This window comes from Phoca vitulina, unplaced genomic scaffold (genome assembly GCF_004348235.1).
Source record: "Phoca vitulina isolate PV1807 unplaced genomic scaffold, GSC_HSeal_1.0 scaffold17, whole genome shotgun sequence".
In the NCBI taxonomy this organism is placed as follows: Eukaryota; Metazoa; Chordata; class Mammalia; order Carnivora; family Phocidae; genus Phoca; species Phoca vitulina.
In genome coordinates, this window is record NW_022589720.1 from 13672297 (window position 1) to 13697043 (window position 24747).

Genomic DNA, 24747 nt, shown 5'->3' on the forward strand with positions numbered 1-24747 from the left:
TTCTTGCCTGAATGTTATGCTAAGATTCAGGAAGGGTATCTGGTAATTCTCTTACTTTGTGTTCGAATATATTATTTTATAGCTGTAGATGGAAAATAAAATATTCCTAGGAGAAAGGCTTTATTGATATTTCCATTTTAAAACTATTATTGAACTCCAGGTGAAATGGGCAAAACAGAGTATCATGCGTGGCCCTCTGCCGCAACCTCTCAATCTACCTAAAGCAAGTAAGATGGAAATACAGTTTGGAAAACACTCTCTCTTTCCCAGAAGTTGCTTTAAAGACATTTTGATTTTTTTCTGGAACATTTTCCGGTATATACTGGGCTCACTTAGTCATTTGGTGTTCCTAGTTGGCATTCATCTTTTCTCAGCAGGAGGCATCTGTTCTTATCATTGTAAGATTTTGCACTTTTAGTAACATTTACTTGCTCTTAAAATCTACGGATTATAAAATGATTATTGCAGGCTTTAACCTAGGATTTAAATGTTAAGGAAAATGATTATTTTGATCATAATTGAATCGATTTCCATTCGTTTGCCTGTTTTGAATGTAGTACTTAGATCCACCTGTCTTTTACTTAATCTTAAAATTCAAGGTTACGTAGTAACAGGGCAGAGAAGTGGTTTTAGGCACAAAATTTTAAAGATCTAATTGGCTTTATCAACCTATTCACGACTCAGGCAGCATCCCATCTGGCGAGAAGGGGGGAGTTCCAAGGAATTGTACAAAATGAAGATTTTTATAGGAAGGAGGGGGCAAGGAAGTTATTAGGAAAAGGAAAGAGGATTGTTTCAGGCAAGGTCACCTTCACTAAGTTGCGGGGAGAGCAGGGGCTCCTGTCCTGTGGATTACTTCATCTTCCTTTGAGGCTGGAGAGAGCCCATGTGACAGATTACCTCATTGGTGCTGATCAGAAAATTCCTGGCTGACTGGGTAACCCCACATTTCTAGGGGAGGTTGAAACTGCAGTTAGCTTAGGTGTTCAGCCCTGGTTTGGTGACTTGGCCTAGCATAAGTGACTCCATTTGGGACCTGTGGTTTTCTTTTTAACAAGGTAAAGGAAGGTAAATGAAGATTTCCTGAATCCCTACTCTGTGTCATGAGCCAGACTGTATTGTGTCCTGCAAATACTCCAGTTAAAGCTATGAACAAGCTCCCCCCACCCCCTTTTTTATCTTTCATAGGGGAGATTGAGTTTGCCGAGGCTAACTTTCCTGCCCAAGTTCACATAGCCGAACTTGGTCTGCTGACCCCATTGCCCATGGGCTTTCTTCCACAGAATATATCGGATCAGGGCTCAAGACTCATGGCCCAGCCATCAAAGTCCATTTGAATTAAAAGAGGAAAACCTGTTTTCTAATGATATAAAATGGATGCTTCTGAAAACAGTATTGTCTCAGAGGGAGGGTTGCAAACCTTGAACCACAATTGAAGCCTGAGTTAAGTAAAGAAGGGAGTTTACAGAGCCCTCTGGCTACTGGACTGTGTTTCCCCGACCTGTGACGGAAGTTGCTGGAGTAACAAAGGACGCCCTAAGGCGTGGTGTAGGCCTGGGGGCTTCTCTGCAGCTGATAAAACCTGCTCTTGGGTCAGGAACCTTGCTCTTCCCTGCGAGCTGCCCCTTCTGTGGCTAGACGGTGGCACAGGGGGTGGGGGGCGATGGGGGGGTAGTAGAGGAGGTGGGGTCCATTGGCTGCTGGGGAGTTTCTGGGTGGGAGATTAAGTCCTGATAATTCTAATGTATTTGTGATTCTGCTAGCCCAAAGAGAACTCAGATAAAATGGCTCAGTAGTTGCTGAGCCTCCCTTGGGGCTGACGCCACCCTGTTCTGTCCACCCTTATTTCTACGTGAGACCCAGCTAGGGGTCCTAATCACGCTGGTCTGTGGGATTTTCATTTTTCAGTTTATACGGATGATGCAAAAACCTTCCCTGACTCGTCACTGCCGACTCCATCTGTCTGTATTGCTCAGTGAGTGGCCCCTGAGCTACTGGCTTCAGCTTTACCGGGTCAGTTTGTGGAAAGGTCAGTTTTATCTCCACAAGAGTCTGGAGATAAAAGATCTAGGGAACACAGACAGCTTGGGGTGGGTGGAGAAATTTCGGGAGATACACTGCCATTTGTAACGGGGCGGTGCTAGGTTACAAAGGACATTAAATGTTACACTATGTTGTTTAAACTCAACATTACAGGGACTCCTGGGTGGCTCAGTCGGTTAAGTGTCTGCCTTCAGCTCCGTTCATGATCCCGGGGTCCTGGGATTGAGCCCCGCGTCGGGCTCCCTGCGCAGTGGGGAGTCTGCTTCTCCCTCTGCCTGCCGCTCCCCCTGTTTGTGCTCTCTCTCTCTCTGTCAGAAACAAATAAAATCTTAAAAATAAATAAATAAACTCAACATTGCAGTAGCCTCTTGAAAATAGACCCAGAGTATCCTGTTCACCTGTGGATTTAATATTCTTTCTTAATTCAGGAAAGGTTTACTAAACCCTGATTTGTTTTGCGCTAAGCCTAACACCAAGACAAAAAGCAAATTCTTTGTTGAAAAATCAAGGACATGTATACAGTATTTTAGAATGGTTTCCACTGAAAATGATTAAAATATGAACTAGCTTCAGGACTGGAAATACTACATTCACTATTGGTGCTAGAACCAAAGGATACATTAAAATGTCAATATGTGGCCATTTTAAGTGGTCATAAAAAGTGTGAACCAGCCCTTTATGATTGGTGATAGAAAATACTGGAAATAAAACTGCGGTTATGCCCTGAGTGGGTGGCCCTCCTCCCTTCTCTTTGGCTACCGGTCAGTGTCCAGTGGGCTACACTGAATGAGTCTGTTATGGCTCCAAGCCCAGGATGGTCTGTCTAGTTCACCAATAAGCTGCAAAAATATCTCAGCTTCTAGAAGGCTTTTTTATTTTGTTTTTCCCCTGTGCTTTATTTAATTCTGTCTTGAGAGTCTTAAATTAGTTGCAGCGATAGGACATACTAGTTTCCCGGGTCTGTGGATGGGAGGAGTGATTCAGGAGTGATCTTAGCTTGCATTTCCTGAGTTGGTTGTGGTTCACTTACTAGCTTTATCGATTAAAAGAACAGGTGATTCCTATAAAGTCAAATGTCAGAATCCTGGAAATAGGGCTTTTTGAAAGGACCACTCGTTAAGTGCACATAAATAATGATATAAGCACACAGCCAACTCAGAAAACATACGTAACTATTGACGAGAATGAATAATACATGGTTTCTGATAGTGTTTGCTGCATGTGGCAGGATGTTTTAAACGGGAGAAAAAAAAAGCCCTCTGCATAAGGCCTGCATTTGGTTAACTTCATATTCAAAGACAAGCTTAACTGTCATCTGTTATATTTATAGAACCACCATCAATTCGGTTTTATGGTTAAACTTTATAGGATCGATAGGAGGTAGACTTTGAAAAATTGGTTTCTACAATGTGCATATAGCAACTTCAAAGATACCTGGTCAATATTATTGCAGTGATTTGTGTGTTCTCCTCTTTATGTGATGAGTCCTAGCGCCATAGAATTTGCCATCATGGATGATCTCTGGAATTTGGCCGTGTCTCATTTAATGGAATGCCATTTCAGTTATAATTTAGCATACTTCTTTCTACTGCTAAGTGAAAGCTGAGTTTATATAATTGAATTTGCACTCATGGTTCTTTCATTTTATAAGTTTATAATTTGAAAATTGCATGTTTCAGTGTGTAGTAAGTCAGCAATATTTATCAAGAACCCATCGTGAATTAACCTAAAAATCTTTGTTCTGGGGTTTTCAGATATATGCTGAATAAATTTGAAGAAAGGCTTTAGGTCAATGCTCAAGTAAGGCTAGGTCTGTTTTACTGCTAAAACTCCCTACACAATACAACAGAATATAAAAGAGCTAAGCAAGGATGCTACTGATAAATACCACAGGTGGATGGCTTATTAAAGACCCAAGACCAGATTGCATGATCAGGAAAGAATAAGCGTAGTAAAGTAGTCCTTTTTATATCTCCATGGAGAATTAGCGTCTAGAGACCAACTGTGCATTCCCTTATCTCAAGCCCTTTTATAATGCAGGGAGCCTATTTGCCTTACTTTTGCCCATCAAATCATTTCACAGTAAGACCTCTCCAGGTTTAGAGGTCACTGTGTTCATCCTTTAGCATTTTAGTTGATGAAATGTCTGTCCTTTTCCTCCTCGCACTTGAGAAATCCTAAATGTTGTAATAAGAAAGAAGCTAAGTGATAAGATGACTAGACAAATACAGACCTAAAATGCTAAAAAGATAAACAACTATTTCAAATGCTTATGATTTAACATTTACTATAGAGAGACCTTAGCGAATCTTTGTTCCGGAATAAATCAGAGTTGACCATATTCACTTGAAAGAAAGTGATGTGGATGCGGAGTCCGGGCACACTGTTGGACTTGGATTTGCCCTCACTCCTTTCTCTTTCTCCCCATCTCTATAGTAAGTAAGCTTTACCATACTTGATTTTGACTTTCTGAGTCTTCCAGAACCTTAACTATCAGTGATTTCTCCTTCTTCTTTCTACTTTAGCTTCTTTCTTTATTCTTTGTCTCTTCCCACCTCCCCATATGTATTTTCAATTCTTTCCAGTCCTTGTAAAGTCCGTCTTGACAAAATTGCAAGTTCTCGTCTTGACTTTTGCCTTTACTTTAACAACACTCTTTTATGTTGACCATTGTGGACGGTCCCTGGCTCTTCCTACACTGTCTGAGTCCTTCCTAAGAGACATGTGTCCTCACCCCTCTACCTGGGTCACTCCAGGGTCAGCAGCTGACAACTCGTCACCAGATCGAATTGCACAATTTCTGTCCTTATCTCTCTTAACCTTTTCGCAGTAGTGAAGAAAACCTCCAGGCTGCTTCCTAAAAATCCTCTCTTCCTTTGCTTTCTGAGACACTTTCCCTTCTTTTCTAACTCCTTTTAAGAGCTCGTTTTCTATTTTCTGCCACCTAAATACCACCATTCTATTAGACAATCTTTATAGATTTATATTCCATCATCCCTCCTTCCAGGTAAATACATCCTCCCCTATCTCCTAAATCTCAAGCGGGTTTTCTTGTAATCTCGACTGGACCTTCCTGTTTTTCACATACGTACTTTCTACTTTCCCATATCTACAGGTAGCGTAGCCAACTTTTCAAGGCCGTTTGTCATGGTGGCTGAGACCTCAGGTAAGAGCCAGCATGCTTGGGTTCAACACCATGTCCAGGCCAGGGATTATATAATCATCCTAGGTGAGCTGTTTACCTGCAGCCTGCCTTCGTTTCCTCAGGGTAAAGTGGAGGTAGTAATAATTCCTTCTTCCTGGGATTGATGAGACAGTTAATGAGTTCATACACATGAAAATTAAATAGTAAGAGTCCTAGGCAGAGTAAGTACTGTGTGTATAAGTACTTTCAATATTTCTGCCATCTCAGACCCCATCTTCTCTATAAAATTTTCCTGGTGCCCCGACTCCAACCAAAGATTATCTCTTTGGGGAAAACTGTTGTTTTGCACTCTCTTCTGACACTTCACTTCCTCTCATTTTAATTGTCTCCGTGTGTCCTCTATCCTGCCAGGCTAGAGTAGAGGAGGCATTTTGTTCACTTGTCCCTGTGCATGACTTCTTATACTTGTGTGTACTTCAAAAAAGTTCTTTTCCCATTAAAATCAAGTCTGTTTTTCTTCTGAATAATTTCTGAATATCTGAAGTTCTTGAGGCCGCTCTGCATGTTGAATTATTATTATTTTTTTAAGATTTTATTTTTAAGCAATCTCTGCACCCAATGTGGGGCTAGAACTCGCAAACCTGAGATCAGGAGTTGCACGCTCCACTGACTGAGCCAGCCAGGTTGCCCCTACCTGTTGGATTTTTGATGAGAGATCTCCAAAGATAGCTTGAGGATGCTTCTGCAGGGCTAGTCTGTACTTCATGAAGGAGAATAATGGAGAGGTCACTTGTGGTTCATTTTCTTTTGTATCAGAGACCCTTCTGATTTTGTAGATCCAACTCTTCTTAATAAACTCTTTGGGAAAATTGGGTTGTAGAAGTATGAGTGTGTCTGTCCTTTTTCCAAATATTTCTTGCACATTTTTATAGTACACTTTCACAGTGCTTTTTGTTATGACAAGGAAATAAATTGTCTTAAATGTTTTAGAAACTTGGACATAGGTTGACAATTCTTGCTACGGTTCCCTCTCCCCAAAGGACATTCCCATCCCCTCCATGGTGGTGATGTTACAGTTGCTGAATAGAAGCTTTGACTGAACCGGATACTGAGAACAATAATTCCAACAATGGAAATTATCATCAGGCATTGATGAAACCTCACAGCAAATCACTGTGGCCAAGCACACTGTGGTAGGAATACCAAAAATGCACGTAAGCTACAGGATCTTTATTTCATTTTTTCTCTTTTAGAATAAAAATTATGACTATTTAAAAGAAAAGGAACAGTCATTTGTTGATATTAGAAATTGTTGGACATAACCAAATGCTTTATTTCCTCTCTTCTTATTGAATATAGTTTTTGAATTTGTTGTGTTTCTTCATTCTTTGTAAATTCTCTCTTAAAAGGTCATTCCCCCCAGCCCCTTTTCTCTTACCCTAAAGTTTGCTTCAGCTGGGTTTGGCCAATAACTTGGATTTTTTTGTGGCCAGAGTCATTATAAACCCAGTTGGTCTGGTGAAGAATTTGTCTGCAAATGCAATTCACAAGTCGGTTCTGTCTTTATAGGTTACTTTAAAAAAATCAATAATGGATTGCTTTGTTTATAAACCTGTTGAAGCTTTGCAGCCCTGAATTCGCAATTGCTTGTTCGAGGATACAGTTCATATGCTCTGGCCATACATTTACCTTTGTCAGGAAACATTGATTCATTCTCAGCATCCTTGTGAAGCAGATATATTTGCTTCTGATTATAAAATGGAAACAAAATCAAAAAGAGACTGTTTCGTATTAATCACATCATGAAGCAGCAGTCAAACCAGGAATAGCAGTCCCGTCTCTGACGCATACTGTGGCATACTCGTGTTGTTTTGCTATATAGGTGGTCGTCTTCTTCATTGTAATCTGTTTGCGATCATCCTTAAAAACTCTTTCCTCCTGGTTCTAGGTGAAATGGTTAGTTAATCCAGATTTGCATTTTCAAAATAAAAACTTGGCAATGGATGGGACCTTTGTATGATTCAAACTGTCCTACATAGGAGGTGCCTAGATATTACTAGTGCAGAAAAAGAAGACATAAATAGGAATAGCATGTGAAGTTGCAAATATAGTAACTTTTGGATCATATGGGAGAAATTTTATATTAGTCATATTTTTTTTGTTTGGCTTTATATACCAGTTAGGTATACCAGTGATTTCCGTTGTCCTAGAATTGTGTTGTTGTTCACTGACAGAGTAACAAAAATGTGAAAATATGCTAGTAAGAAATGGAATTGGGTGATATCGTGGAGTATGTAGTAATTGTAGAAAGAATACAGTGCATGTAATCCCCTATGGTTTTGAGGTAGTTAATGCCTGGAAACTATGTCATTATGCAAGGTTGCATTTTCTGAAGAGGGACAATACTGTAATTGGGGCTTGCATTTTTGTTCCAGAGACTTGGGCAACACTAATGGATATAACCAGCACAGTGCTACTGAAATAAAGATTCAAAAATCACAAATGGTGATTCTCTGCATATTAAAACATCTAAAATTCAGTACGTGGGCTAAGATAAATATTAACATTTAACTACCAATAATTTTGCTTGCCACCAAGATGCAGACGGATTCTTGAAAGCTGTTTGGAGGGGGTGGGAAATGAGCAAAAATAGGTAAAAAATGAGCGGGGAATACAGGCTTCCAGTTACAGGATGAGTGAGTCTCAGGGGTGAAAGGTATAACATAGGGAATACAATCAGTGGTATTGTTAATTGCATTGCGTGGTGACAGATGGCAGCTACACTTGGGGTGAGCACAGCATAGCATATAGACTTGTCGAATCACTATGTTGTACACCTGAAACTAATGTACCATTGTGTATCAGCTACAATGAAAAAAATAATCTGGGAACCATGAGGCAAAAAAAAAATGTTTTTCAATTTAAAATTTTTTTAAAAGCACCAGAAAAATAGATATGAAGGGTCCCCCACTACGTAGAGGAAGAAAGTGAAGCTTGGGAAAGAGGAATTCGTCAGGTAACACAGATAGTAAATAGAAGCAGACTCCTCAGTGCTACCCTGAAAACACGCAGAATCCTCAAATCCTTCTCCTCTCCATTTCTCATCACTGAAGTCTGTTCTGACGGCAGTGGGACGAGGCGGGTGAGAAGAGTGTTCTGGAAAAAAGAAAAAAAAAAAAAGGCAAGCAAGCTGTTAGGATGACCCAGGTCTCCAGAAGGACTCTTCTGGGGTGGCTGGTTCCTTAGACTTGCCTTAAAGGACTGAAATCTTCCAGCTGGTCATGACAATGCTATGGTTTCTTCTATTCAGAACTCCTTTTGATTCAACATTTCTCCTTTTCTTGTTCACCTGCACCCAGCCAGACTATTTAGTGAGTGTTTTATTTCAGGGACTAAAGACAGGAAAGTGTAAATGATAGCTCCCAGAAACCCGACATTTTGGGAAGCGTAGGAACAACTCCATCATGGCTAACATCGTGATCGATGCTCTCCAGGTAAGTAGGGCTGTGCCTGCCTTTGTTTTAAAACACTGGCAGTTTTCTTGACTGAAATCAAAGGCAGTTGGGGTGAAGCCATGTGTTTTCACTTGGTAGCAGCCATATAGGATTTGAGAACCTCAGTTCTGGAAGAGGGAGAACGGTCTTCTATCTACGGAGGCTACTGAGCACTAAGTCAGATCAAGGGCTCCACTCACCACAGCAACTGGCGTCTGCCAGATTGGGCTCCTTTCTGAGCACCAGAGAACAGAGAAACCATTTTAATGGGCTTCCTGATTGAGAAAGCCATTGCTGTAGCTTTGGTGCACAATGGCATCAAGTTCTAAATCGTGGACTGCTAGATACTCTCGTTCTTACGTGCCCTGAAGGTGTTAGAGAAGCTTGCAGGAGAGAATATTTGGCTTCAGTTTCCATAAGTTAAACAATGCAGAAAGAGATTGGATCTGATGGAGGAGTAGATTTTCAGAAGAAGCATTTTATGGAAGGTGGAGAGAGACTTTATTCAAAACAAAAAATGTTCTCTCTTGCCTGTCTCATTCGCTCTCGCTCTTGCTCTCTTTTACGTGAAGGTAATGAATCTTTGCCCTTACTGTGTTTAAAGTCACCGTGACCTCATGCTGATATTCCCAAAGCAAAGTTGGCATTTAATACTTGTAACTGGCCTGAACTCTTTCTCAACTAACAGACTCCAAACAAAATCTAAAATGTTGCTTTCTGATAGCTTTGTTAAAATGGTGATATGTCCTGGTTTTCTTGCGTAGCTTTTCCATGACAATAAATGTAGAAATGAATTATCCCTTGATTAAAAAAAAAAAAGCTATTCATGAGAGATGTCTTAGATAAAACTGTTTAATGAAGTTCTGGACCTATAAGAGAATCTAGAAAAGATATGGACCTTTATGAACAAACTGAATTTTTTTCCTTGGAAGAAATGTTCCATATTTCTGTGCTCAATTAAAGACAAACAAAAATGGTTCTACCCAAAGTAAGTGGTATAATTGATTGGTGATAGTAGTACTTATGGTTAAACTCTTCAGACTTCTCAAAGGAAGGAAAAGAGAATGAGTCCTCAGTGAAAACCTTCAACTTTGGCAAAATTTAGACCATTTTTATGATACTGGACCATCTTAATATTTATTTTGTCTCAGGAATTAAATCCACCTTTTCCCATAAAATTGAAGATCCTTTTTTTTTCCATGAGAAGATCAGCCTAGGCATAAGCAAAATTGCCTTGTATATTTTAAATACCTCTTGCCAGCTCTTGGGTATGAAGGATTTTGTGGATAGGAGCTTGAGAATTTTAGCACTTACTGAAGAAGAAGTGAATCTAATCACTGCTTAGATCATTTTTCTCACCCGTAGCAAGTGGGTGAAAGCTGGTTTCTGGCAGACAAAATAGACTTTGTCAGGAGGCCACACATGACTAAGCGCTTAGTGTTAGTGTCCTATGAAACAGTATAATTTTGCTTTAGAAAGAAGGCAGATCCTCCATTTACATTGAGCAGTGTTCCTGAAGGATTTGCAAACACCGTTGGTATCAGCTAGTTCTGGATGAGGCAGTGGGGATGATGGCAAGAAAATAATTTCCACATTGGGCAAGTTTATTTATGTTTTACAAGTGCTTTTTAAAAAATATTTATTTATTTATTTCAGAGAGCGAGAGCAAGGGGAGGGCCAGAGAATCTTAAGCAGACTCTGCACTGAGCCTGGAGCCCTACACGGGCCTCCATCTTACCACCCTGAGATCGTGACCTGAGCCGCAATCAAGAGTGGGACCCTTAACCAACTGTGCGACCCAACAGCCCCTATAAATGCTTTTTATATACAGGAAATAGATTCCTTAATCAGTCTTAGTCTTCAACCTAACGAATTTTGGGAGGACACAAACATTCAGTCCATGATACTGATCATAACACATTTTTCACATACGTAGCATTTTGTTAGCATCATTCAGAAAACACACACCTACACACATACACACACATCCCCCACCCTCCCACCCCTGAGAATGAACTTTAAATATCTTCATTTTACGGAGTAGGAAATTTGAGACCCAGAGGGGAAGATGATTTGCTCAGAGTCTTAAGCAAATTATTTACAGCTGGGACCAGCGCTCCGCGTGCTTGCCATTTTTAGCAAACGACATACTGAGTGCTAGGTGGTTTGTTTTTGACACGTCTTAAAAGATTCATAATTTAACTTTTTACTAAATGACATTTTGTTGTCTGCCTTTCTGCCTTTATTTTCTCAAAATGAGAGACTATAAATTTTAATTCAGGAGGCTATGCTGATGATAGATTGGTTTGTTTTAAGGTAAGAAAATTTTAAGTGCGTAAGAGGAAAGTTTTGGATGAGCTGATCACATTCGAGTTTGCAAGAATTGTTTTTTAATGAAATTCTGGATTGAATTCAGCTTGTATAGAGGTGATTTTGACCCCCGTGTATCCTGGCGGTTGTGTGTACAAAACAAATATGACTTAGATGATTTTCAGTGGCTAAGAAACATCTTCCATGTTCCTTGACAGCCTTCCTAGAGCGAAAGTAAAAAAGAATTGGAAGAACTTTGTAGGGGAGATCATCTCTATTAGAGTATGTTGATTACAACATAATCTTGCAAATGATTTCTTGCCCTTAATCCCCCGAAGAAATTTTTTATGTAAAATTTAAGTGCTCAAGAGTCATTTTTTTAGGTTTCTATAGCGGTGATATATAGGATCACATTGTTTTCTTTATATAGATAGATAGATGGATAATAGATAGAATCTAACATTAGCTTGTAAACAGGATTTTGTTTTATAAGGAGAAAAAAATACTTGGGGAGCCTGGGTGGCTCAGTCAGTTAAGCGTCTGCGTTTGGTTCAGTTCATGATCTCAGGGCCCTGGGATCGAGCCCCATGTTGGGCTCTTGGCTCAACGGGGAGCCTGCTTCTTCCTTTGCCCCCGCTTGTGCTCTCTCTCTTGCTATCTCTCTCTCTCAAATAAATAAATAAAATATTAAAAAAAAAAAGTACTTGTCAGCTTTAAGGCTCAACAAAATATTTGCTTTGGAGAAAGAATTAAAACCTGATTTTTAGGTCATTTATTACTTTACTTCATGTACTTATTTCTGAGGCCAAAGCCCATCACCTCCCCTTGCCTGCCTCGCTGTGGAGTTGCTCTTTTATGTGCCTTCCTGCGCCTGAAGATGTTAGAGAAACACACCTTTGGAATTTTCATGAAGGTTCATGAATACACACTATCATTTATTAGGAAAAGTCATTAGCTGCCAGTAAACGAAGGCACATTGTATCAGAAATGAGTGTGTAGTGTAAGCTCACAAGTGGGCTGTGAGGTCAGCGTCATGAGTGGTGGGTGTGGATGCGGGCTGGGAGTTTCCTGGCAGGTGAGGCCAAGAGAACCATTAGAGAATACACCGCCATTGGTCCTTCCTGTAACCTTCATGGGCTCCCTCTGGCTTCCCACTTCCCATCCCAGGTTGCTTTGATCAACAAACAGTGCTAGAGTGACCCTTTATCTCCTCTCTTCATCAAAAAGCAGGACTTTAATTCTTCTGGAATATTTGTTTATAGCCCAGTGGGATTGATGAACTAGAGAGAAGTTTGGTTTTATAAGATAGGGGGAATAAGTTCGGGACAGCTGTGGGAGATTTCAAACGCTATGTTAGGACCTTCAAAGTATTAAAAGTATTGGTACTTTATAAAAGAAAAAATTCTTCTGCAGAAAGTTAAAAAAAGGGGTGGGGGGAGGCATTTGACAGTGTTATCTTCCCTCCTAAGGACTTGACGTTTAGCTTATTAGCTGAGATAAGGCGTAGATCAAGTTTTTTGCCTTTCACGTAATTAATAGGCAGTAAATGAGTTTTAACTGCAGAATTTGGGTTCTGTCTTCATCCTGATGACTGAAATGGATTTTCCCTTGTTTCCTTGGAACAAAGGAAGAGGTAGTGGGAAGATGAAATATTTCTTCTATGGTCGCTCTCGTATGAGCTCAAATTTGGAGGAAGTAGATTTGGTGACTAGTCTGAAGTAGACTAATTTACTATTAGCAGCATGGTGACAGAATGGTGACAGCATATAAATGCACCAGCTTCTTTTCCACATACACCCAGTCAGCAGGAGCAAGCTTGAAACACACATACCAAAAATCTTCTTGATGACATTTAAAAATACTCTTTTAATTACAGCGCTTCTGAGGCCTGATGGTAGAGCTTGTGTGTTTCGAGCCCATGTTCTACTATTCTCTTGGAATTTACAAGCATAGAACTACCTAAGAATTGCAAAATTAAATGATGGGGAAAGTAATTAACATTTATTGCGGGCCCATGACATGTCAAACATTGTCCTGATGCCTCACATTAAATTCTCTTAAGGTTGACATTTTTTACCAGACAGGGAATGAAAGGACAATGAGGTTAAGTAACCTGCCCAAGGATTCAGGGCAGGGGCACCGGGGAAATGTGATTCATAGCAACATCTTATGAGTCAACCATGACGCAACATGCAAACACTCCATGAAATAATTCTTGTCCAGAATTTTCCCGATTACACACAGTGAAGTTCTCTCTCTATTGCTGCTGACTGTTAGTTATTTTCTATGCCAATCTGAAGCCATAAGTCTATAGTTTTGGCCCTTGTGGCATCAGATTCTCTTGTAATTTTAAAGGGCAGCTCTGGAGTTTGCTTTCCTTTGACATGTTTTAACTAAGAGATCAACTTAAGTGTTTGGTTATTGTATCAACACATGGAGCTTAGTTCGCTCCATCGGCATGGGTCTGAGTTTTTAATGGCTAGTGAGTGTCCCAGATGTGCAGTGCAGAAATGCAAAGGTAGTCTTAGCCTTCACTGTAGCTCAGATTTAGGTTTAAGTGACTTCCAAGGTGGATTATTTGTTGCTGGGTTTTTTTACACCAACTAATTTCCTTCAAAATTAGAAGTAATACATACGAGAGAAATGATTAAAATATATGCCCATCGCTCTCCTATTTCTTAAGGATACCGATACAAAGCCCCAGTGATAAACAGGGCAATGAAAAGGTAAAGGGCAGAGAGTACCTGAAGTTGTGAATTTCATCATTACCTTGACGACATCCTGAGTTCTGAGTCACCCCACATCTGCACCAACCTTGTGACCCAGGCTGGGTAACATTCCTGAGATGAGCTCTGTCCAGTTACCAGCTTGTTCATGACCGTTCCCTTTGACCTCCTGGATGGTGCCTTTTTGCCTTACTTAATTTTGTTGGATTTGGCCTTTTGCTTATAGTTCTGCCCCATGAACTCAGCTAGTTGGAATTTCCATATGGGTAAAAGGCGGATGCTAATGGTATATTTACTACCTTATGGTACTGTTGAGAAGATTAAATAAAACAATTTAGTAATGTGTTTAGGATTACGATAGTGCTTGACACTCAGGAAACCATTAATAGATGTTAAGTTTTAATTTTAATTTACCCCTGCGTATATGCAGGGTTTTCACTCATATTATCTTGGGAAAAACCAGACTACCCTGCTTTTCCAGGGTTCTAATGGATTCTATAAGCCTTCCTCTGATACCCCACTGTAACTTACACAAGAAAATTAGCAAAAAGCAGGGGTGTTTATTAACTTTGTGTTTGAAAAACAAATAGGGATAGAGACTTTCTTACTTACAACTTGATGATGTACATTCATTTCCTACCCAGAAATGAATCGCAGCTGGGCTTAAAGAATAGAAAGTGGCCCTAACTGTGTTTCAGAAAACCAATTTTAGTAACACAGATTTTAGGTTTGTAAACCAACATGACTTTAAGCCTCTGGGGATAGCTATATAGAATTTCATGCTGTGTGTGTCAGAAAGAGGCTGCATTTACACTTTGTCCTCTATTCTGTAATTTCTAAGTTGGTGTATGGGTTTCTATTATAGAATTGGAGAATATATAGAAAAAGCAGAGCTGTCAGGTTTCCTGTTTCTTAGCTCTAACCTAATGTACCAAAATATATCTCAACATATCAGAGCTGAAATTATTTTGACATTCCTGCACACTGGCTAATTAAGAACTCAGTTATAAACTCTATTTAAAACACTGGTCCAATTTATTTCTTTATATTTTCATTTATTGCTTTGTGATTGCTTATGAGATTAAAATGTATTTAATTGTATTTTACCATATGTATTTGCCCTACTTCTGAGGGAAAAATAACCAAAAATTAAGTCAAATAGAACCCATTGGGTGTCTGAAGTGGGTTATGACCAAAAACCATTCCTTTTTTTAAAAGAGATATTTAAGAGAAATTCTTTCAGAACATAATAAAGGCCTTCCTTCAGACTAGGAACATTATTTTGGTCATCTTTCAACTTACTGCTTTTTTCCTCCTCCAACATTAAAGGCATTCCAGACAGGAAATTCACAGATGGGGTGGAAATTAGCAGATAGAGACACATTTTGACTGAAGAATAGCGCTCTCCTATCTAACACCCAGCTTTTAGAGATAAATGTAGATATTTCACTCTCGTGAGTCATGGTTCGAGAAGTATAAGGAATAAAATTTTCTGTTCCAAATGGATGACATTAAAAAAAAAAAGGCGACTGATCAACAAGAACTTTATAACTAAACCCAGAGTCGTCCTTCACCTGGGACAGAACCAGGTCGTCTGTCACCTGTACTTCATAAACCTCCACTGGGGCCCAGGGCAAGGCTCTCTCTACTGGACTTTTCTTAATTGTGGGGACTAAAGAGTATTGACATTGGATCTCTTCCATGTTCATCAAGGAGAAGCAGCTGATCTTCCTCTAAAGAGCAACAGTTTCAGTCGGTTCCCACTGATAACGTGATGGCATCAAAATGAACTTGAAAATAAAAATACCATGCCTGTGTAGTTCTGGCAGTGGTTCTAGACTGATTTATTATTTATAATTTTATAATTTATTATGTATTTGGATTCATTTTTGTACCAGAGGAGAAAAATTAAGGATTCAAATACAATTGTAGTTTCTGATGTCAGAATCAAAGGCCTCCAAGAAGTTGGGGACTTCACCTGGAGTAAAAAATTCTGTTAATGAGCACTGAATTAGTTTGAATTCTAGTCAGGCAATTGACCATGAGGGACATTTTTACGTTGCTATGGAGTATTTCTTTGAAGCCAAAATCATCTCAAAAAGCAATGAATACAAGTCTGACACAACTAACAAGCTAGATGTAACTAGAGACACTCTAGGCTTTTCATTTCTTGGGTGATAGTTTTCTTTTAACTGGTCCTGCTTATACTAAGGAGATAGGCCAACTACTACTTGCCTTCGGTCTTTGAAGATATACGTGCTTATATGAGCGTGTATATGAACAATGGAGTTTCAAAGGAGTTTGTAGTTTGAGATGATTTTCTAGAAATTTGTGATTTGTGCTTTATCAACAGCTGTGCCATTTCTCTGGAAAGTATTTTAAGATTGTGAAGCCTTTCATAAATGCCTCTGCCATTTTGTACGTAAGTGCTCAGTACTTAGTATCTGAGTTGCTCATCAGAAAGCACTTAAGAAAAAATAATGCTCCACTTCTCTTTACCATTGACAAGCTTAGTATTTAATCACGGAGTCTTTGATCTCAGTTTATTTCTTCCCCTTACTGCAACTAGACACTGTGTAATTGAGCTCTTTACTTTTTATGATGCGCTTTTTAAGAATTTTTGATTGTGGCAAAATACAGGTAACACGAGCTTCACCCTGGTCACCATCTTGAAGTGTACCCTGAAGTGGCATGCTGAGCTCTTTACTTCGTAAACGGTAGCCTTCTTCTAGTTTTCATACTTAGAAGCATCGGGGTCCGTTCTGGCTGCTAAAACAAACTACCGTAGACTTGCGTGGCTTATAAACAGAAGTTTATTTCTCACGGTTCTGCAGGCTGGGAAGTCCCAGGTGAAGGTGCAGGCAGATGAGGTGTCTGGGGACCGGTGCTGGGCGGTCTTCTGGCTGCGCCTCACCTGGGGACCAGGGCCGGAGCACCGCGGGGTCCCTTCTATGGTACCGCCCATGAGGGCGCCACCTTCCTGGCCTCATCACCTCGCAGAGGCCCCACCACCTAATGCCATCACCTTGGGGGGGGTAGGATTTCAGCCTATGGATGGGGCGGGGAGAGGGGGGCACAGGTGTTCCCTCCCGGAGCCACGACTAACTCCTTTTGTGTTGTGTCCCGTTGTGCTGTGTTACAGAGCTCCAAGATGGGAGGCAAGCTGAGCAAGAAGAAGAAGGGGTACAACGTGAATGATGAGAAGGCCAAGGACAAAGACAAGAAGGCCGAAGGAACCGGGACCGAAGAGGAGGGAACCCCGAAGGAGAACGAGACCCAGGCGGCTGCCGAGACCACAGAGGTGAAGGAGGGCAAGGAGGAGAAGCCCGACAAGGATGGCCCGGACGCGGCGGCCGGCAAGCCCGAAGACAAGGAAGGCGACAAAGACACGGCAGCGGCGGCCAAGGAAGACGCCCCGAAGGCGGAGCCCGAGCAGACGGAGGGGGAGGCCGAGGGCAAGGCCGAGCCCCCGAAGGCCGAGCCCGAGCCGGCGGCCGGCGACGCCCCCCAGGCTGCGGAGCCCGAGGCGCCCGCGGAGGCCAAGGCGGATGACAAGGGCCAGGAGGCCGGGGAACCCACAAAGACTGAGGCTCCCGCAGCTCCTGCCGCGCAGGAGACGAAAAGTGACGGGGCCCCGGCTTCAGACTCAAAACCCAGCAGCACCGAGGCTGCCCCGTCGTCCAAGGAGAGCCCGGCAGCCACGGAAGCCCCCAGTTCGACGGCCAAGGCCCAGGCCCCCGCAGCCCCCGCAGACGACGCTGCCGAGGCGCCCGCCGCCTGCGCCGAGCAAACCGTAGCGGTCAAAGAGTAACACGGACAGCCTCTGGAACCCGAGTCCCGCTTCCACGCCTGTCTCTCTCTCTGTGTCTCTCTCTGTCTCTCTCTCTCCTCTACTAACGCGTTTCAAATTGGAAGTAATGATATGTATCGCCCAAGGAAATTAAAAAATAAATACATAAAAAGGATGTTGTCCCATTGAGGGAGGGAGGGGGTGGGGAGAATCCAAATAGTATTTTTGTGGGGAAATATCTAATATACCTTCAGTCAACTTTACCAGTCAGTCCTGGATTTTAAAGATCAGTGTCTGAAAGTACAGTACACCTGGTGTACCTGACTGCCGTCACCTGCGCTCCGCCGCCAAGAGCCGAACGATGGTCTTCTGCAAGGGGGTTGGGAGTGATGCGCTTGATTCTGCCCGCACGGCCTATGCCAAGGCAATCAGATCTTTATGAAAGCAGTATTTTCTGTGTTTTCTTTTTAATTTACTGCTTTTCTTATTTTGATATTTTTTTTAATGTTGTGGATGAATGCCAACTTTCAGACAGCCCACTTAGCCAGTCCACGTGTATCTCGATGCCAATACTCCATTCTTCCTCCCCAGGTATTTTTGGGAGTAACAAACATTCTCTCATCCTACTTAGCCTCCCTAGATTTCTCATGACGAGTTAATGCATGTCCGTGGTTGGATGCACCTGTAGTTCTGTTTATTGGTCAGTGGAAATGAAAAAAAAAAAAAAAAGTCTGCGTTCATTGCAGTTCCGGTTTCTCTTCCATTCTGTGTCACAGACACCAACACACCACTCATTGGGAAATGGAAAAAAATAAAAATAAAAAAAAACACAAAAAAATGTACAATGGATGCATTGAAATTATATGTAATTGTATAAATGGTGCAACAGTAATAAAGTTAAACAATTAAAAAGGAATAATGAAGACTGTTGGTTTTCTTTTACCACCCCTTCCTCCTTGGTAATTACCTCAGTAGAGAACAGAGTGCTCTATTGGACATGTTCCTGGTGACATTTCGATAGAAGTATAAAGCAGTGTGCTCACGTTTTTGCGAACATTTTCTGTTTAAAGAATTAGCTGGTGGATCAGTGTCAATCCATTATCTTGGAGAGGCTAAACTGAAAACTGACTTTGGCTATGGATATGCACCCTCTAAAAATGGGTGTTATTAATTTACTTAGAACAAATATTTTGAATAAAACGAGGCAGTAAGTGGAGTTGATCTTGAAGGCTGGGAAAGAGAAGATCTTGTAGAAATATCCTATGTATGTACGTTGTGAGACCACTGATGATCATGTGATCCCTTTATTTGTCATACTCATGCAAAGCCTGGAAAGGGGACCCAAGGGCTATGAGGAGGCAGTGAGAACAGCACTGTGAGAGCAAGCATGGAACTGGACTTCGTGGTGGCCGGATTCCTGTCCTGGTTTTGCCACTAATAGACTTGTATGGCTTTTAAGTCACTTAACCTCCAGGCCTCCATGCTTTACCTACAAGAGGGTGAAGCCTTTATGATCTCTAAGGAAAGACTCCTTTCACTTTGGAGTATGTAGTAGTTTGTGTGTATGCCTGTTGATAATTTTATAGGATGGAGAGATGCGCACCGACAGGTGTGACTTTACCTCCATTCTTTGAGGTTGCTCGGATTCCATATATTCTGTAGATGGGGAAGAGCTTGGAGAACCCGGATAAGCAGTGACTTAATTATTGAGAGTGCACATGGATCTGGAACATGAGAAAAGAAGAACTTGTCTCTTGGATCTCTTGGTAGTCATTTGGGTCTTTTCCAATTGGATTCTAGAAACTAAATCTCAAATGTAAAGTCCTTTAAAATGAACTCAGCTCCAGCCACAAAAAGTTTTCTCATGATTGAATCAGATAAATGACAGATTTTGCGGGGAGTGGGATTGGGTGGTAATTAATAAGGAATAAATATAGTTTCGCACTCTAACATAGAAAATTTTCTGTAGAACTTGTGAAGGGTCAGTACACTGGAATGAATTCCCAAAGAGAGATTAGGGATACAGTGGATGCAAATGAACCTGGTCCTGTTCCTATGGGTTGAAGAACTCGTCTCCAGTTAACCTCTGAGTGGTCTGTAATGTGTACCACATCTAAGATGTTGCCAGTGGGTAATGCTGGGAGAAGTAATGGTCAAACTGAATACTGGGCAGATATACCTGTGGGTTCAATTCATGTCTGTCATCACCTTTTGGCACTTTTGGTTCTTGTTTCTATAGTGAAATGAATTTGAATACTTAATGCTTGAAAGCACAGCATACAAGAAATATGTAAACACCTTAACCACCAAGCACCTGTTTTAGGTAAGGAAAATGGCAGAGGAATGTCCAGGTTCACGATGTGTCCTGGCAGATATAAAATAGCCTGGGGGCAGGTTGCTGTTGGGGGGAGGGAGAGAACAGATTCAGTGAACCGTGGAGGACATTTATATGGTTACTGATATTAAATGCCGTACATTTCTTACAGGTAAATGTGATTGGTGGGAGTAATATGTTATACATTCACTGTCTTTTCATCCCCTTCTTTTAGTTAAAAAAGTCACTACGTTTTTTGGTGATTAGAACAATCAAATCAGGGGTGCCTGGCTGACTCAGTCGAAAGAGCATATGACTCCTGATCTCAGGGTTGTGAGTTCGAGTCCCACGTTGGGTGTAGAGATTACTTAAAAATAAAATCTTAAAAAAAAACCCCAATCAAATCAGCCTCCTGGATTAGTATTTATTACTATAAATCACTGTTTAGGGATAAGTGAAACTGAAGAGACATTGTTTCCTCCGTTGACTTACCCTTAGACCTGTTGGGTAGCATATAGGAGAATTAAAATCTGAGCCAAGTATTCATTTTTTGTCCTCTTTTCTAACTCTTTGAATTGTGTTCAAGCAATTAAAGACAGTCATAAATGTGGTCACCAAAATATTTAAATCAGACTTTTAACCTAACTATGGTTCATGACATTCAATTCTACCATACTTAAGAAAACTTAAGATGTAGTCTGAAATCATATATTCAGCAGAAAATGTTGTATGTGTGGGAGTAATTGGCTCAGCCAGGAAGGGAACAATTGGGCAATCCATGTTAATTTTGGATTAACCTAGATTGTACCCGCATCGTGAACAATCTAAACTGAAGAGAATGCAATACACAGGCTGTGCTTGACAGGCAAGTCAGCGCTGTTCGGAACTCACCACCTATTTGGCCCATTAACTCACATGAGTACAACCTCTATGAAGAACGGAGGGTTCCAGGGTCTAATACTTGTTGGGGACCTAATGGGCATACACTAAGGAGGAAGAACAAGAATGGAACTTGTCCAAGGTTACCAGCTTTGTCCCTCCATCTTGAAGGTCCTGTCTAGGGGCTGACACTGCCTCTGCATGATGGAAATGGACCCAAATCCAAAGAGCAGGGGTGCACCAGGCATCCCAGGGTGGCCCTACCTGGCCTCAACCCTACGAGAAGATCATCTTCAGCCTGGCCCTGTCCATTGAAGCAGAGGTCACACATGGCCACGATCCGGGAACACGATTCACTATTCTTGGAGAGTTTTCCAGTGGGGTCAAGACCCAAGGTCTAGCATACAGTAGGGAATTGGTGGCCAATTCTGGTGCTGACAAGATCTAGACATTCTTCAGCTGCCCGAGTTGGGTAAATTGGTAAGGGCCAGCAGCTACACAAAGTTTGTTTTCATAAGGCATCCTGAATCCTTAATTTTCACTCAATGAAACATCATGGTGTACTGAAACACACTATCTTCGTCGAAACATACACACAACATATCCCTTAATGTCCACTGTCAAGAGCTGGCTTTGGGACACCCATCTTAGGTTGCTCCTTTACAGATAGATGGCTGTGACACACGACTGATTTCAGTCAAGTTTCATTTATGGGGAAAACCCTGCTATTTATAAAATTTACTATTTTGGTGATCAACTTCTTGTCTCAAAATCGATGAGATTAATCTTCATTCTTTTGATTGTTATTTTTAACTAATTTCTTCAATACTGAAAATTGGTTGCTCAGAAGGTAATGTTAAGAATATGCCAAATAACACCATCACTAATAGTTGTGAGAGTAATCAGATGAGCTTTTATATGCATCCTTATAAAAGGAGGCAAGATTTGCCTCATTTTTAGCTGGCACTGCTTTTGGTCTGCCAAGTAGTTAATATTTTAAACATTTAGTTCAGGGACTGCAATTTTTTAATTTCATTTTTTAAATTTCATTTTTAATTTATTTTTTATTATTTCATTCTATTGTTATTTTTTTTTTACCCTCTCTGCTACTGGAAAAGTGAAAAGGACAATGTAGGGAGTTTTTCATGAAGATATATGTCTTTGGTTTAAAAAAAAAAGCTATACCCTTTCCTGAGCCTGTAAGTTTCGTGCCCCCCCCCCTTTTTTTTAAGATTTTATTTATCTGACAGAGAGAGAGAGAGAGTGCAAGAGAGCACAAGCACGGAGAGCTGCCGAGGGAGAGGGAGAAGCAGGCTCCCCACTGAGCAGGGAGCCCAATGCGGGACTCTATCCCAGCACCCTGGGATCATGACCTGAGCCGAAAGCAGACGCTTAACTGACTGAGCCACCCAGGCGCCCCTGTTTCATGCCTTTTTAATCAAAAAGATTTTATTAATGTATGAAATCTCGAAGTCCCAGAAACCACTGTTTTGGAACATTTCTCTGACTCTTTCTCAGTCTTCATTTTATTAAGAGCAATTTTCTTTCTGAAACTGTATTCTTCTATCTACATAGAGACTTAAGTAAAGAGAGGGAATATCTTTTTGGAAAAGAACTGTGATCTTTAGAAAGAATACTCTTAGTGTAACTGTATACACCGAAATGAAAAATCAAATAACAATATCATATATCTCTATCTCATGTACACTTGACCTTTGTATTTTTTAAGGTCCAAATATAACATGTGTTCCTCATTTTCTTTCCTTTGAGGATAGTTTTATGTTTCTCCTGAGTTTCTCTCTGAGTCCAGAAAGTTCACTTTTAATATCACTCATTTATAAATTAATTGGCCTCATATAATGTATCCATTGCTTTTGTTTTAGCTCCCTCAGGCCAGTGTGTTAAATTGTCAAGTGACAAAATGATGAAGCAATATGCACTGATTTAGAATCATTTAGAGAGTGTTCATATTTGTTTTCTTCACATATGTTTTTGCTTAGATAGCCCAGGATTTAAGAGAGTAGGAGTAAAGGGGGCCTCAAGAAAAATGCTGTTTTGGGGACTTCTCATCTTAAATATGATTTTACATCTATTTCTTAATTCTGGGGCAGAGTATCAGATAATGAAAGCAAAGCCTGGCAGGCTACAGGCTTCCCTGAAGCCGTGGGTGTAAAAACGTAAACTAAAACTTAAAAAGAAATCTATTTCTTAAAACCTCATAAATATTCTGATAAATTAAAAAAAAAATATGTTGAAGACTGAGTTCCAATCACTAGTAGGAAAGGCTTATTACTGGCAACCTCACTCTCTTTTGGCTTTTTAAGCTACGAATGTCTTGAAGTAGAAAATATCTTGGAAGAGGCACCAAAGACTTGCCTCATAATAGAATAAATTAATCCTTAATGTCGCTCGGATTGTACTTAAGGGCCACACAACCAGAAAGCCAGGCCCATCGTGTTGTTACTTAAAGGAAAAAGTCACCTTTTTTTAATTTTATTTTTACCTTGAGGAAGATACATTTGCTTGTAATAAAATTTTGTTAACAAAAAGAATGGGGAAGAGAAATGAAAAAAACAAAAAAACAAAAAAACCCCAAACCTTCCAGTTCCTAAAAAAGCGCAATCATTAATGCAAAGGAAAGACCACATTTCAGTACTTTCCTGATAGAAACAGCCCTGTTTTGAGATTCGCTGTGAAAAGAAGGGGATGACGTGTCTGATTACAACGCTCTTTTAGGCAGGTTTGGGGCATTTGATCTGACAGGTGAACCCTGTTAAGAGAACTGACGGAAGGTCCTGGAGCAGCAGTGACCAGTTTTCATCCTCCTGTCTCAGCTCAGACATCTAAGAATAGAGCTGCCTCTCAGCCGGAACCACCCACTGCAGCGCACCGAAGTCTGACTAGTATGCAAATCCCCGGAGGGTTCTTTTTCTTCCTTTCTTTCCTTCTTTTTTTTTTTTTTTTAGCCCAGTATAATGGAGACTGTATTTTGCTTGCTCCCTATGCAGTTGCCGTCTCTTGCAGCAGTTGAAATTGCCTTGACATTCAGAGCAAATTCTACCTTTTAAAATAAAACACACACACATAAAAGCAACAAAACCCAAAATAACACAATTCAGAGAAAAGCTAATTAGAATACATCAAAAAAGAGCTGCTTACATTTCTGATGCTAGTCAGAACCTCATTATAACTTTTTGTCTTTTGTTTCCTCCCCTCCTTACTCTGTTTCCTCTGCATTTTGTCTTTCCCGTCAAGTTTTCTCCTTTTCTTTTTTGTCAGCTAATTAAATTCTAAAGTGATAATGTCACCCGCTTCCCTCCCCCACTCCTTCCCTCCTTACTTCCTTCCCTTGACACATGGGCTCACGCTGGGCCAGAACTATAAAAATGACATACACCTTAAATGTGTAGTTTTGTTGTTGTCGAAGTATAGTTGACACACAATGTTACATTAGTTTCCGGTGTCCCACAAAGTGATTTGACAAGTTTGTATGCTGCGCTCTGCTCACGGAGAGTGTAGCCACCCTCTGTCACCATACAAGGATATTACAATACCACTGACGATAGTCCCTTTGCTGTACCTTTTATGCCTGTGACGTTTTCATTCCCAAACTGGACGCCTGTGTCTCTTCCTCATTTCTTCACCCATTTTACCCCCCTCCACCTTCCTTTAAATGTGTAGTTCTTAAATACACTTTAAGTGTACTGTTCTTTTTGACTTTGCATAACCCTTATATTCATTGGTTCAGAAGTTTACTTGGAACGTACCTGTCCTTTACGCATTTCTCTCCCCCTGCCCCCAGTCCCCGATTTATCTGTAACAGGGAGATTGGGAGGATACATTCAGGATACAAGGTAATTTGAAATACTTTTTGACGTAGGATGCTTATTAAAAGAGCATCTTGAATGTTACACCGCAAGAAGCTCTGTTCCAGAAGGCAGGGCAGTGGTTCCTAGATGCCATACAACCTGGTTACATAAACTCTTCTTGGATGTTGAGATAAAAACTTTCCAGGCCCCCAGCCATGACTGTGATTCGGTAGTTCT

At 40.7% G+C, this 24747-nt stretch overlaps 1 protein-coding gene across 3 annotated transcripts in view; it reads left to right on the plus strand.

Moving 5' to 3' along the window:
• Positions 1 to 18424, plus strand: part of BASP1 (brain abundant membrane attached signal protein 1) — a 53022-nt gene extending 34598 nt beyond the window's left edge. For all 3 annotated transcript variants that reach the window (XM_032415406.1, XM_032415405.1, XM_032415404.1), the window contains exon 2: positions 16861 to 18424. In XM_032415406.1, coding sequence (XP_032271297.1) covers positions 16870 to 17529 — 660 coding nt within the window. In that variant the 5' untranslated portion in view covers positions 16861 to 16869 and the 3' untranslated portion in view covers positions 17530 to 18424. The remainder of the gene's footprint in view (positions 1 to 16860) is intronic.
• The last annotated feature ends 6323 nt before the right edge of the window (positions 18425 to 24747 follow it).